The 13,877-nt window shown below is 55.5% G+C and overlaps 1 protein-coding gene across 1 annotated transcript in view; it reads left to right on the top strand.

The window, feature by feature from the left end:
• Positions 1–13,492, top strand: part of VSTM2L (V-set and transmembrane domain containing 2 like) — a 19,781-nt gene extending 6,289 nt beyond the window's left edge. The window contains exons 2-4 of the mRNA XM_015564441.1: positions 441–610; positions 2,459–2,509; positions 12,105–13,492. Coding sequence (XP_015419927.1) covers positions 467–610; positions 2,459–2,509; positions 12,105–12,377 — 468 coding nt within the window. The 5' untranslated portion in view covers positions 441–466 and the 3' untranslated portion in view covers positions 12,378–13,492. The remainder of the gene's footprint in view (positions 1–440; positions 611–2,458; positions 2,510–12,104) is intronic.
• Positions 13,493–13,877: the final 385 nt, after the last annotated feature.

Raw genomic sequence — 13,877 nt, 5'->3', positions numbered from 1 at the left:
CAGAGGCAACATTCCTGGGTGACCCTACACTGAGCACTGGGGTTGGGAATAACCCGGGAGGGGCCTGGGGTGCAGGCGCCTGGAGAAATCTGGAAGAATTGATGAGACGGGCAGCTTCCTTCCTGGCCTCCTGGCCACCTTGCTCACACCTTGCAACCCCACCTCCTCTGACCCATTGCTCCCTGCGTGAGTCTCTGGTGGTGCCACGGGCTCTGGGACAGAAGCCGGGCTCCAGTGGGGCATTCGGGGCCCTGGGCCAGCTCCTTCCTCCCTCCCCTCCCGTCTGGCCAGCTGCTGCTGCACACCCCTCGCTGACTTCTCCAGGGGCCCCACCTGCAGGCCTGGCGGCTCCCACCTCATCGCCTCTCCCAGCCACCAGCGCTGTGCCTGCAGTCCTGTTTTCTGAGCCCCCTGTACTCCTCCCCCGTTTCTCCGCACAGCCCTGTTCACAGAGACGCCCCATGACATGACGGCGCGGACAGGTGAGGACGTGGAGATGGCCTGCTCCTTCCGTGGTAGCGGCTCCCCCTCCTACTCGCTGGAGATCCAGTGGTGGTACGTGCGGAGCCACAGGGACTGGACCGACAAGCAGGCGTGGGCCTCGAATCAGGTACTGCCGCCCAGAACCCGGCCTGGGTGGGTGTCTCTGACCCTCACCTCTTCTGAGGGAACCTATCCTCCTCAGACTACTACAAAAAATTTAAGAGGAAGGAACACTTCCAAGCTCATTCTAAGAACCCAGCGTCACCCTAATACCAAAACCAGGTAAAGACAACACAATGAAAGAGAATTACAGGCCAATATCCCTCATGAACATAGATGCCAAAATCCTCAACAAAATCTTAGCAAATCGGATCCAGCAGTACATCAGAAAGATCATACACCATGACCAAGTAGGATTTATCCCAGGGATGCAAGGACCCTCCCCCTTCCCCCCGTTCTGAATTGGAGGCTTGGTTTCCGGCAGGAGGCAGAGCTGGGCTGAGCACTTGGGATGGGCACCACCAGAGAACCCTCCATTGAGCACAGAGTGCAGCCACGGGCAGCTACACTTCCGTGTACATGTGGGGAAACCGAGGCAGAGGGACAGAAGCTGGTTCCAGGTGATCTCCTGACTCACCTCCCCGCACTGCTCCGAGCTGAAGGACAGCGGTGTTGGAAAGGCCCCTGCGAACATGGCAGCACCGTGCACGTCCCCTTCCACACACGTGCAGCACACCCCTGCGGCCGGCCTCCGTGCATGCATTGGCCTCCACGCACCGACACGTTCATATGTGCCCGCCACGGGACCAGATGCTGTTGATGTCCCCGCCCACACACCCGGGGAATACACCATCCCCCGCCACCAGCCCTACTGCCAACTGCCAGCCCCGTGACTCTAGCTGAGGGTTTTCTGTGGACAACAGGGCCTGCTGGTCCGTGAGGCCGGCTGGAGGAGCCCTCCGCCACGAGCCACAGGGGTTGGAGGAGAGTCCCCCAGTGCCCTCGCCCCTCAGCTGGGAGAAATGAAGAGGTCTGTGCTCTCCTGAGGTGCCCAGTGGGAGAAAGTTCCAGCTGCCCACGGTGGGTGCTGGCTTGGCGATGCACCCATTACTGACTTCCTCCCTTTCTTGTCCCCTGCACTCACTCCCCTACTGCTGTTTCCTGGGATCGCCTCCTAATAAGCTACTTGCACTCAAGTCTTTGTCTTGGGGCTGCATCTGGGGGAACCAAAGCTGAAACTCTTTTATTCTCACACTTGTGTACTAGTATATGCAAATCATATGCAAACACACCCTCTCTGCCCACCCACTCCCATCTGAACACATACATTCACACACCTCCCTGTGCATACATGGGGGTGGTCACACATTCTCCCAGGTTCAGGAGAGAGCTTCTCACATAGTCACAAACGCCTGTTAAACTCTGTCCTGCTCCTGGGAGTGGCGACTCCCCCCACACAGGCTCAGAGGACTCTGGTGCTCAGAGAGGGCCCTGAGGCCGGTGCTGGTCTTTGCCGCTGGGTCCCTCTGGGCCAGCTTGCAGGGCCCCTCCAGGCCAGCTTGCAGGGTCCCTCCTGGCCAGCTTGCAGGGTCCCTCCGGGCCAGCTTGCAGGGTCCCTCCAGGCCAGCTTGCAGGAAACAGCTTGCGGGCAGGGCTCTGACAGTTTCTGCTGCAGACACTCGCTCATGTGTGTGACACACCTGAAAATACAACCCCTTCACAGATACAGGCACGGGTGTACAGACAGGCACACCACGCAGACTCACGTACTCACCCAGTTTATCCCCAGATACAGTCGGTTTTACCCGTACTCACTTCCTCTTCCTGAGTGGACACAGAGCTGAGGGACCCCCAGCTCTGGATCCCAGGGTCCCCAGAGTTCACCTGCTGCTAGAATCTTAGCTGTTGTCTGAACCCCCACCCAGTGGTGCTAATGGCTTCTCTCTGCTTTCTCCGCCCCTCCTGCTCCCAACAGCTAAAAGCATCTCTGCAGGAAGACGCGGGGAAGGACGCCACCAAAATAAGTGTGAGTTCTGTAATGACTTCTCGCAAGGGCTCTAATGGAGGACACAGCTGTAATTTAAAAAAAAATTTTGGTCCAGTACCGCAGGGAGCTTGGGCAAGAGGATGGAGGAGAAGAAAAACAAGGGGGAGGGGAAATGGCTCTGATCTGTTTTTTAAAAGCTGGAGATTTTTCAAGTTCATTGAATGACAGGCACAAAAAAATGACAGGGGAGAGAAGACGCATTCTCCCTGTCGGGAACCAAGGCTGTGTGCGTCCCTGATGCTTCATGTCTGTCTCAGCAGCATTTTTTATTTGGGGGACCAACGGGGCCTAATGAGACTGAGCTGGCTTTTTTCGGCCCATCACAGCTGACAGCCGCAGCCTCTCACGGTCACTTGGGTGCTCTGGCTCCTGGGGTGAGGCAGGTGGGGGAGCTGTGCCGCAGGATTTGAGGACTGGCGAGGCCTTTTATGCATTGATTCGTTTTATCATTGCTCCACCCTCCACAGGGAAGGGCAAGCACTCACCCATTTTACAGGTGGGGCAACTGAGGCCTAGAGACTTGCTAGAGGGCATGGTGTGACTGAGCCGACTCCAGTTCTTTGTCTGTAGGCTATGCTGGAGAGAGTGACAGTTTTTGTGGTGGAGGGGCACCCAAAGAGGGGCCTGGGAAAGGCAGGCAGAATTGAGAAAGGAGGCGAAAGGGATTGAGCAGAAGGGACAGCCTGAGGATGCATGTGGCCATGAGACCAGCTGGGATTGCGCGTGGGGCAGGAGGTCATCCTGGCAGGAAGCCAGAGCCCACACTCAGAAAATGCAGGTGCTCAGGGGTATGGGTGTGTACGCGTGGGGAGTGGCCTCCACGTTCGTTCTTCTGCTGCTTCTTCCACAACTTTTCAAGGACTTGGGGAGCTCAGGACCCCAAAGGTGACTAGACACAGACACACCAAGGAGCCACAGCAGAAGTCGCAGTGTCGAGCAGGCACTGGGAGGGATGGGGTGGCAGAGTGGAGGCAGGGGGCCTAGGAGGAGGCTCCCACAGCTCCTCAGACAAAAGGTGGGCAGACGAGAGGGGAGGAGAGGACCATAAAAGCATCATTTGTGCTGTTTGCTGCACGGCCTTTCAGAGTTGGGGTCTAGAAATTTGAGCCATTTCCAGTTTAGGGTGGATGCTGGTCCACCCCTCTACACCCCGGCCCCTCACCCTCACCCTCTCTGCCAGGGGCACACCCATGTGTCATGTCCCGTTTCTTGCTCAAACACCCCCTGGTAAGTCCAGGCAGGTGGAGATCTCTATATATTTGTATACCCTGCTATCGCAATTCTCTCTCCTATGATTTTGTTTGGGGTTTAAGGAGCATCTCAGGCAAAGGAGAGAATAATCTAATTGATTTTAGAGGATTAGAATTAGAGGCTGCTGGCCCCACGTGAGGAGAATTCGAAGATGCTAATTCGATAATAAAATAAACGCGCTCAGACTGATTGTGCAACCACTCTCCCCCACCCTGGCCCCTGATTTCCTGCACCAGCTGGGGCTCTCGGGGCCTGGTTGGGGTCTCACAGACAGCGTCACACACGTGACTGCTCTTAAATACACGGACGTTTAGTTGGCGGCACCATCAGCAGATGCCCACCCTGGTTTCCTGCAGTCTAGAAGAAGCTCAGACTTTTCCTGTCGCCTTCAAGGCTTTGGGCTCCCTGCTCACCCTCTGGGCTGTCTCATCTTGCTTGACCCGGCTCCCCTGCCCCTCCCAACCCTGCTGCCTTTCTGCCTTCTCACAGGCCAGTCCCTGTCTGTTCCTCTCTCTTCCTTTAGCGCTAAAGTCAGGAAAGCTTCCTTGACTCAGCGGGCATCTTACTTTCCCCTGCTGGCTGCATTTCCTTTTGTAATTATCCATCCTGTGACTCCCCTGGACACAGTAGGGCTGAACTGTGCCTGCTTGATTCACTGTTACAGTTCCAGAGCCCAGCACAGTGCCTGGCTGGTGTGGCTCAGTTGGTTGGGCATCATCCTGTGCACCGAAAGGTTGCTGGTTCGATTTCTCATCAGGGCACATGCCAAGGTTTTGGGGGTTGGTCCTGGCAGGGGGCCTGCAGGAGGCAGCTAATCGATGTTACTCTCTCACATTGATGTTTCTCTCTCTCTCTCTCCCTCTCCCTTCCTATCTCTCTAAAAATCAATAAACTATTCTTTAAAAAAATTATCAAATGACTATTACACATACATACGTAGCCTCAGTATGTGTACAGGTGATGTGAAGGACTCGTGCAGGGCTTCACTCCTTCATGTCCAGCAGAACCCAGGCACTGTTCTGGCCCAACAGTTCCGTGTCTTCTAAAAATCCCAATTGTAGTGGAATATCTCCTGATATTTATTTATTTATTTATTTATTTATTTATTTTTGTTTAACTAAATATTCACTGAGGATATTTTTCCATTGATTCATAGAGAGAGGGAAAGACAAAGAGAAACATCAATGTGCATTGACTGGTTGCCTCCTACACTCACCCAGACCAGGGTCAACGCCAGGGAGCTGCCGGCAACCAAGGTACGTGCCCTTGACCAGAATCGAACCCAAGACCCTTTGGTCCACAGGCCAACACACTAACCACAGAGTCTAACCGGCCAGGGCAATATCTCCTGATTTTTAACTATTGGGACCTAATTTGATTTTTGGAAACATCATGGGAGCCAAACAATGCAGCCTACCGGCTGGGTAGCATTGAGGTTCTGAAGGAGGGAGTACAGTTAGCTTCCAGGGGCTTGATGGGCTCAGGGACCTGTGGGAGGAGCGGGGGCATGCTAACCCTCGGAGGGTGCAGAGGGTCTGTGCTGAGCTGGGGGCGGGGGGATTGTGAGGACACACTGGGGCCGGCACTGAGGTCCGGGGAGCTGAGTCCTGGCTCCAGCTCTGCCGCCTCCCTGCGCCTTGCTTTCCCTCTCACTGATGTCCGACACGGGGGTGGGGGCGGGGGTGGGGGTGGAGCAGTGAAAGAGGCCCAGCTTTTCTGCAGGGAATTGGAGGGGAACCAAGGGATGGCTTATGTGGGTGGGAGGACAGGCACCTGGGATAAAATAGTAATAACAATAATAATAATGCAGTTACCATTCATTGAGTGCTTAACATGTCAGGAACCATGCTGAGTGCTTTACAGGAATTATCTCATTGAGCTAGGGGCCTGGGGAAGGGCCTCTGGCCTTAGAAACATCTCCCTGGGTGGTTGAGTCTCATGCCTGTGATTCAGGCAAATCCTGCTGCTTATCGGCCATTTTCAAGTTCTGGAAGTTGTTCTTTTGATCCAATTGAAGCTCTTTGTTTTACACTTTAGGATAATTCCCCCTTAACCAGTTTTGCAAGTGGAGATGGTTCCCAGCTTCCTAATTTTAAGATGAGGTGAAGTTCTCCACACACCTTCGTTCCCAGTGGCCAACCGCCTTCTTCACCGGTAGTTCCTCCTTCCGTCTCACCGACGTTGTTGGTGCTGTAGACTCAGTTCACGTCACCTGCTTCAGTCTGAAAGAGCCACGGGAAGCCCAGGTCCCGGGTACACGTGGCTTAGTGCTCTGGCCCACTCATCCCAATCTGCTACCCGCCCCACCCCCCAACCCTCAGCCAAACCCCCAAAGCCAGGAGCAGCCCAAGAGGTCTCAGGAAGCACTCTGCAGCCCCACCGAGAATCTCCGTAATTGGTTAGTTAAGAGGCAGCTGCGTTTGTCAGGTCAGCCAAGTGGCCTGCAGGTCAAGCCCCTCCTGCCCTGCCTGGCTGCCCCCCACGTGTGGTGCACCTGTGGGTGCCGCACGGAGGGGGGTGGGGGTGGGGGCCGGGAGCAGTCCACGAAGTCTGCATTATCAGGCCAAGCGGTGGGTCAGGGTGCCCTGCTTTCATTTTCTGCTGTAGACATTTCTATCTTTTCTTGAAATTCCTGCCGTAACTCACAGCACACATTAGGCATTAAGTCCTGCAGTCTGCAAGGAAGGCGAGGCGAGGCTCATGTGGAGGCAGAAATCACTCCATCTGTTACCAGGGAAGTTGAGGTGTCCCTTTCCCCCCTGAGTCTGGGGGTGGAGTCCTTATGATATCTCCAGAAAAGGAATTTTCTGAGACTCACCCGGGAGGATGAGTTATTTATTTGTGTGGTTACACCCCTGGGTTTCCCAAGTCCCATTTCCCTTAGTCCAGTCGTACAAGACGTGTAGTGGGGGCTTCGGTAGAGCTAGAAGCAAAGCCATTGCCCTGAGTTTCTGTTCCACGGTGCAGCCAGGTCCAGTCCAGCATCAGGCTGGTTACGGTCCATTCGTCCATTGTGTGTGGGGTCCACATGGCCATGGGCCACAGGGGAGAATGCCAGGAAGCATGTGTTTAGGGGATTAAATATCTCAAGTTTCACACCCTTGCAGTGGCCAGGCCCAATTCTGGCCAATGACCTGTCCCCAGGTGTGACTGGCAGACAAGTGTATTCCTGATGTCACCCCCGCTTTCCTGGGCATACATCTACCTTCCCTTTCCCTTCCGCTGGGGAGTGCAAAGTTGTAGCTTCCTGGCGAAGCTGCCCAAATGACATGCCTGTAATAGTCTGGGTTTCAGCTTCAATCCTTAGCCCCAATATAATAGTTGGCCTTCCCTTTGCTCCTTTCCTGTCATTAATAACTAGGCTAATTACAACATTAACACATCCATCCTGGGAATCCCTAGAAACATCCATAGAGCAGCTGGGCTCCAGTTGAGAGCCACGAAGATTTGCCTGTGAAGGCTGTGGTCACACACACCCAAGCCCTCAAGGTGCTCCCAGTCGGTGTGGGAGATGGATGTTAACCCAATAATCACATGATGAAAAATCAAATGACAATTGTGATCATCAACATGAAGAGAGCTGCTTGGGAGTCTGAGCCAGTAACAGGACCTGACCTGACTGGGGGGCCTGGAGGGCTTCCTGGAGGAGGTGCTATTTGAGATGAGCACTGAAGTATAGAGGGGTTGACTAGCAGAAAAGGGAACGTCTCTGGCTGTGTGTGTTGGAGGAACGACTGGAGGCTGATGTGGCTGCGGAGAGGCAGGGATGAGACCCCAAAGTGCTCCCCCTCCTGACAGTCACTTCAGGGAGCAGTAGAAGAAAGGCTTCTAAGTTGGGGGCATTTTGAAAAGATCTGTCTGGCTGTCATGGGAGGACAGGTTGGAAAAGGCCAGAGTGGCTCCACAGGGACCGGGAGGAGGCTGGGGTGATGACCCGGGTGAGACCAGCTGGGGCCTTGCTCTGGCCAGTGCGCGAGGGTCTGGATTCTGGAGGGAAGGAGAGGGGCCCAGTGATGTCCAGGGGAAAGATCAATGGGCTTTGGAGATGGACTGTGCCTGAGTGTGGAAGCAGCGTTGGGAATGATGACTTGGGGGGGTCAAGCTACAGTGGGTGAGGCTTTCTGGGGCCCAGAATTGGGGAGACCCTGAGTTGGGTTCTTGAACCTGCCGGCAGGCTGCTGGCGTGGCTGGGTGCTGCTGATGGAGGCACAGGGGTGGCAGAGCTCCGAGCAGGAGCTGGCCTGGGACAGGGACCATCTGACCCCTGTTCCCACCCCAGCACCTCCCCGGGCCTGCCGCATCTTAGGCCTCAGCCGTGAGGCCACACGTAGGAAAGGCCTGGCACCAGGCACCCACATTGACGGTGCTGAGGAGAAAATACCAGCCTGCCTGCCGGATGGCCCAGGGGCCCTGGTGCCTGCAAAGGCCTGGGCCACAGGCGAGCAGGGAAGAGGCTGCGCCTGGTCACGGCGTGGACTTGCCTTGTTTCTTTCAGCGTAATTAGGTGCTTAATTGCACCACGAGGGCCTGTCGATGCCTGTGCTGCAGTGATTATGATTTACAGCCAGGCGGCCGTGCGGGGGTCTCTTCTTCTGGCCGCTTCCGTCTCATTGGACGTCTGGGCCGCAGGATTTTCTGCCCAATTTGTGAATGATGAGATCCAACAGGCTGCTTCTGCCACCCCCAGGAAGCAGGGCAGGATGATGGGGCCCCTCCCACAGGCTGTCTCTGAGAAGGGCTGGGCCCCCCTAAAGCACGGAGGGTTGGGGGCCTGGGGAATGAGGTAGGGGGTGGAGAGACAGGCTGAGGTTCCCTGGTCCTGGGAGGCTCCCCAGTGCTGTGTTTAAGGCCTGGTTTCTCTCATCACCTTGAGCCAAGCACGGCACCTCTCTGAGCCTCAGTTTCCTGACTCATACAATGGGTGTTTGGGGTATTTCAGAAGTGCCCGCATCACGGAGTTATCTCGAGATTTAGATAAGATGTGTGAAGCTTTAGCACATCATCTCACAGTGACCACACACGCCATAAACACTAGCTCCCAGCACCAGGATCACTGTTATTGTTCTCAGTATTTGCCTTCTCCAGACGGCGCTTGGCACAGATCACTGGGAGGGGGCCGTGTCCTATTAGAACCAGCTCACTGTGGTGTTGGATTACAGGTGTGAGGTCTGGATCCTCCATGTGACCATGAGCCCATGCGGGCATTGCTCAGAGGGGGCGCTTGATAAATGTGTGTCGAATGAATGGATGATCTAGCTAGCCCAAGAAAACCGGGGCCAGGGTGCCTGGACTGTCTGGATCAGAGCCCAGCCTCCCGCACCCCTACAGTGTGCTCAGTCCCCCTCCTCCTCTGGGGGGGCGGGGGGAGCGGGGAGGGGACTGGGGAAGAGCTTCTGAAAGCCACATGTGTTTGCTGGCAGAGGGGTGACAGGGTGGGAGGGAGCTGGGGGAGGAGGGAGCTGGGGGAGGAGGGAGCCTGTCCAAGCCTTAGCGCCCTGAGGTGAGTGAGGGTGGGCTGAGGGGTGGGCCACGCTCCATGCTCCCTCCCTAGGAGCTGGCTGCTCCCAGCGCTTCGCATTATTACTCCATTAGCGCCTTGTAGGGTTGACAAATGAAGGATAATTAATATCCGTGAGGGAAACAGATGTTGCGGTAATTCATTTCCCGCTGCGCATTTGCAACAGCATCCCCTCACTCCCCGAGAGCATGGCAGGGCCAGAGGACCTCTCCCTGCCCTTGGCCAGAGGTGATGGAATCAGCAGGGCTGACAGCCTCCAGCTGGGCCCGGCCTGGCACTGGGAAGGGGCGCCTGCCCCCACACCCAGAGGGCTGCTGTCAGGTTTCCCGCGGCTTGCTGTTGGGAAGCTCTGTCCATGGCCCATGGCCCACCTCATGCCTCCTGCTGTGCCGCAGCCCATGTTTTCCCGCTTCCCGGGACGATGGCCAGCCACAGTGCTCGGAATCAGGGAGGATGGGCAGGCTCCCTGCCGCTGCCCCCCTGCCCTCTTTCCTCTGGAGCCTGGGAAGCACCCCCCTCACCACGGCCCTGGCCCTGCCAGCTCCCGGTGACCCTGTGTGGGCCTGTCACAGCATTTTGAGGGATAGAATGCATGGAGTCAGGCCTGGGTTCAGTTCCTAGAGCTGCCACTCACTGATTCAGTGCCCATGGGAGAGTCACTGCTCCTTCTGGAGCCTTAGTCTCACCATCTGTGAAGTGGGTATAATTGTGTGTATGTGACCTCAAGTTAGCAAGCCTGGGTACCACTTCATTTGGAGAAAGAAGGAACTACAGTGAGTCCATTCATCCAAGAATTTATTGTTATTATTATTATTACTATTATTTACAGGGTACCAGACCCAGTGGTGGTCACTAAAGTGAACAAAATATATATTCCTGTCTTCATGGAATTTATAGTTGAGCCAGAGAGAAAAACAAAAATCAAATCAACAGACAAATCAATTAAATGGTGCTCAAATTGTGATGACTGCTATGAAGGAAGCAGAGTTGTGAGGGAAGGCTTCTTGGAGGAGGTGATGATCGAGAATGAATGGGAGTCAAGTAGGTGAAGAGAGATGGGGCAGAGCACCCAGGTAGGGAAACCAGCCTATGCCAAGGCCCTGGGGTCAGAAAGAGCTTAGCATTTGGGAGGAGACGAGAAGGCACCAGGGAGGCCAGAGCAGACCAGTGAGTGCCCAGCATAGCCTCGGAAACAAGTCTGCAGAGTGAACGAGCCCCGTCAGAGACTGCCCTTCTCATCCTGGCTCCTCACCGTGTGAGTGATCAGCAGGGGCTTCCGCCTCCAGGAGTTGGGGCCTGGCAAGAAAGACCAGCTGAGGGGCCAGTAGAGCGCAGTGCCCGGGCCCCAGGTCTGGAGCCTACGCAGCCCCCACCTGAGCCTGGAGAGCCTGTACGTGAGAGGTGGTGAGATCACTGGGAAGGGGGTCACTAGCTGGCAGTTGGGAACTGATCTCCAATGTCCAGTCTAGGTGGGGTGGGGGCTGCAGGAGGTGGGGCAGGGAAGGATGAAAGCCCCACTCACCATTACCCTCCTCTCCACAGGCCCAACTCCCCCCTCCCTCCCTTTTTCTAACTTCCTAAATTTTGAATTATAGACTCACAGGAAGTTGCAAAAACAGTCTCTTGTATCCTTCACCTAGCTTTCCCAGTGATCGCATGATGGAATGCTACACAGCAATGAAAAAGAACAAACATAGACATGCAACAACATGGAGAATCTCGCTGATACTATGTTGTGTGAAAGAAGCTACACATGAAAGAGTGCAAGAACAGGCTGCACTGAACTGTAGTGATAGGCGTGGGAGTAGTAGTTAACCCCATGGGGGGAACGTTGGTGAGGAAGGGCCACAAGGGTGCGCTCTAGGGTTATAAATGGTCTTGCCTTGCTCTGGTTGGTGGTTGCACAAGGAAACACTTGTGTGCACTTATACAATTTTATCAAGTGTGCACTTTGCTGTGTATAAGTTAAATTTCAATTTTTAAATAAAATTTAAAATCCCAATCAAAGACATAAACAAAAAGCCAAGGTAGAAAGACAAATATCACAGACACTTGTTCTGTTCACCCCAACAGGGATGAACAATTATTGAAATGCTGATATATTTGTGATCAGCCTGTATTTTTAAAAAATATATTTTTATTGATCTCAGAGAGGAAAGAAAAGGGAGAGGGAGATAGAAAAATCAATGGTAAGAGAAAATCATCGAGCGGAGTGAGCCTGCAACCTGGGCCTATGCCCTGACCGAGAATTGAACCATGACCTCCTGGTTCATAGGTCGATGCTCAAACCCTGGGCCATGTTTGCCAGGCCGTGTTTGTTTGTTTACGAAATAGGCCATTTTGGACTAAGCTAAGAACTCACTTTGCATTCCACCCCAGTCCACAGCCCTCTCCTGGGCTGTATCCTCAAGGCAGCCTGTGAGATGAGGCCAGTGTTCCCTGCTATGTATTTTGAACTTGTACACACACAAGTCTCCAAAACCAGAATAGAGTGTTTTTATGTGCTTATGTACAGAAATGGTAGGAATTTTGCAATGAGATCTCACTGCCTGCGTGTCACCGAGCTGTGACATGCCTGGCTCTAGGGTATTCCTTTTAACTGTTGTGCCGTGTTCCATGGAATGAACTGACTTCCGCTGATGTGTCTGCTCTGTGGATAGACATTTAAGTTGCTTCTACCTTTTTGCTATTGAACTCCCGGTGCCCTGGTGGGGGTGTCTCTGGGGCCCCGCCCTAGCAGTGGGCAGACACTCTCGTCTTCCCAGCGGCCCCAAGGCCAGGTCACGGTCTCTCTGTCGCCCCCAGGTGGTCAAAGTGGTGGGCAGTAACATCTCCCACAAGCTGCGCCTGTCCCGGGTGAAGCCCACAGACGAAGGCACCTACGAGTGCCGGGTCATCGACTTCAGCGACGGCAAGGCCAGGCACCACAAGGTCAAGGCCTACCTGCGGGTGCAGCCCGGGGAGAACTCGGTCCTGCATCTGCCCGAAGCCCCGCCCGCCGCGCCCGCCCCGCCGCCCCCCAGGCCGGGCAAGGAGCTGCGGAAGCGGTCTGTGGACGAGGAGGCCTGCAGCCTCTAGAGACCGGCGCTACCCCGCCGCCTGCCCCCCGCGCCCCTAGGCTGTACAGAGTGCATGAGGAGCTGCTGGACTGTGGGGACGGGACTGCCGGGTCCAGCCGCCTCCCCGTCCCCGAGACCTGTGGCCACCACGTGGGCCCTCCGACCACCACCCCTTTGCTCAGCATGTAAGCCCCACTCAGCCCTTCCTTTTCAGATCCGTGCAGTGACCCGACCTGGCTCGGAGGAGGTAGCCTTGGGCACGGAGGGGACAACTACTCCAAACATGGGGGCGGGACGCCGTGCGGGGGCAGGCTGCCCCCTCTGGCCACCAGCTTCAGTGGAGTCCAGTGTTTTGCTTTGCTTGCTTGTCCCCCAATCCTGTCCCTAGCCAGGGCCTCCCAGCCTTACTCTCCCTCCTTTCCACTCTCCCCCACTTGAGCCTGGGGATGTGGACAGCAACCCCTCCCCAGATTTGGACTTGAATCTCTGAGTAGAGCGAGGGCCTCTCCCCTGGGGAAGAGACAGGGCAAGAGCCCCCGGGAGAGCCTTGCTCTGGGGCTGTGGCCTGTTGGGTCACTCATAGGGACCCTGGGAGGAAAGGGAGACGCCCCACTGCCTCCTGGTGGGTCATTCCTGTTCAGCCTCCTTAGTCCTAAGAAATAGCTCCCTGCCCCACCCTCTAGGGAGGTGGGCGACCAGGAATCTCTGCCCTTCCTGCAGAGGGCCTCCCCCTCTGACTCCATGGCCCCATGCAGAGTTTTGCACCAGCAGGACCCCTTTGAGGGTCTTTGAGGCTCTCCCAGGAGCCCCCTCTGCCAGCTCCCAATGTCCCAGCCCTCTCTCTCGGGGTCCATGCCAAGCCCACCCAAGGGCCTGGGGCTGTTGGGACCCCAGTACCAATCCCCTCACAATTCCTGATCAGGGGGACACCCGCCCCTGGTGATGTGTAAATATTTCTATTGGGCCCAACACCCCCTCAGAACTGGCTCAAACCTCTGGCCACCCCTCAGCAATGGCTTGGGGGATGTGGGAGAGGCCGAGGGCTTTGCCCCGGGTTGGGTGGGGGTGGGTAACCCTATATACATGATTCAATCCGTAACTACCAGCCAACCTGAATAAAGTGGTTTAAGAAAACCTCTGGGCAGTGTCTTTTCGGGGCATTTGTGTCTGGGAGCAGTACAGCGGGGGAGGGGGAGGGGACAGGGGAGGGCTTGGCCAGCCCACACCCACACCTCCCTCAGCATTTTCTCACTTCTGCTTTCTGCTCCCAAGCACGGAACAAGAGCCGGGAAGCGCACAGGGAGAGGGCGAAGGAAACCCAGCCTTTGTCCGGCACCAGGCACTTGAATTATTCTTAGATTTTGAAGTAATCACAGGTAAAGAGGAGCGCAGAAAACATGTGTACACTGTTTTGTGAATAAATAAGTCATAAAGCAAGTAAGGGCGAGCCACTGCCACCCAAGCAGCACCCAGAACAGAACCTCCGGGTCGAGCCCGCGTGCCTTTCTGATCCACAGCC

Source organism: Myotis davidii, unplaced genomic scaffold, assembly GCF_000327345.1.
Source record: "Myotis davidii unplaced genomic scaffold, ASM32734v1 scaffold38, whole genome shotgun sequence".
NCBI classification, from domain to species: Eukaryota; Metazoa; Chordata; class Mammalia; order Chiroptera; family Vespertilionidae; genus Myotis; species Myotis davidii.
Note: the sequence above shows the minus strand (reverse complement) of the source record. Positions and strands in the feature narration are given on the sequence as shown.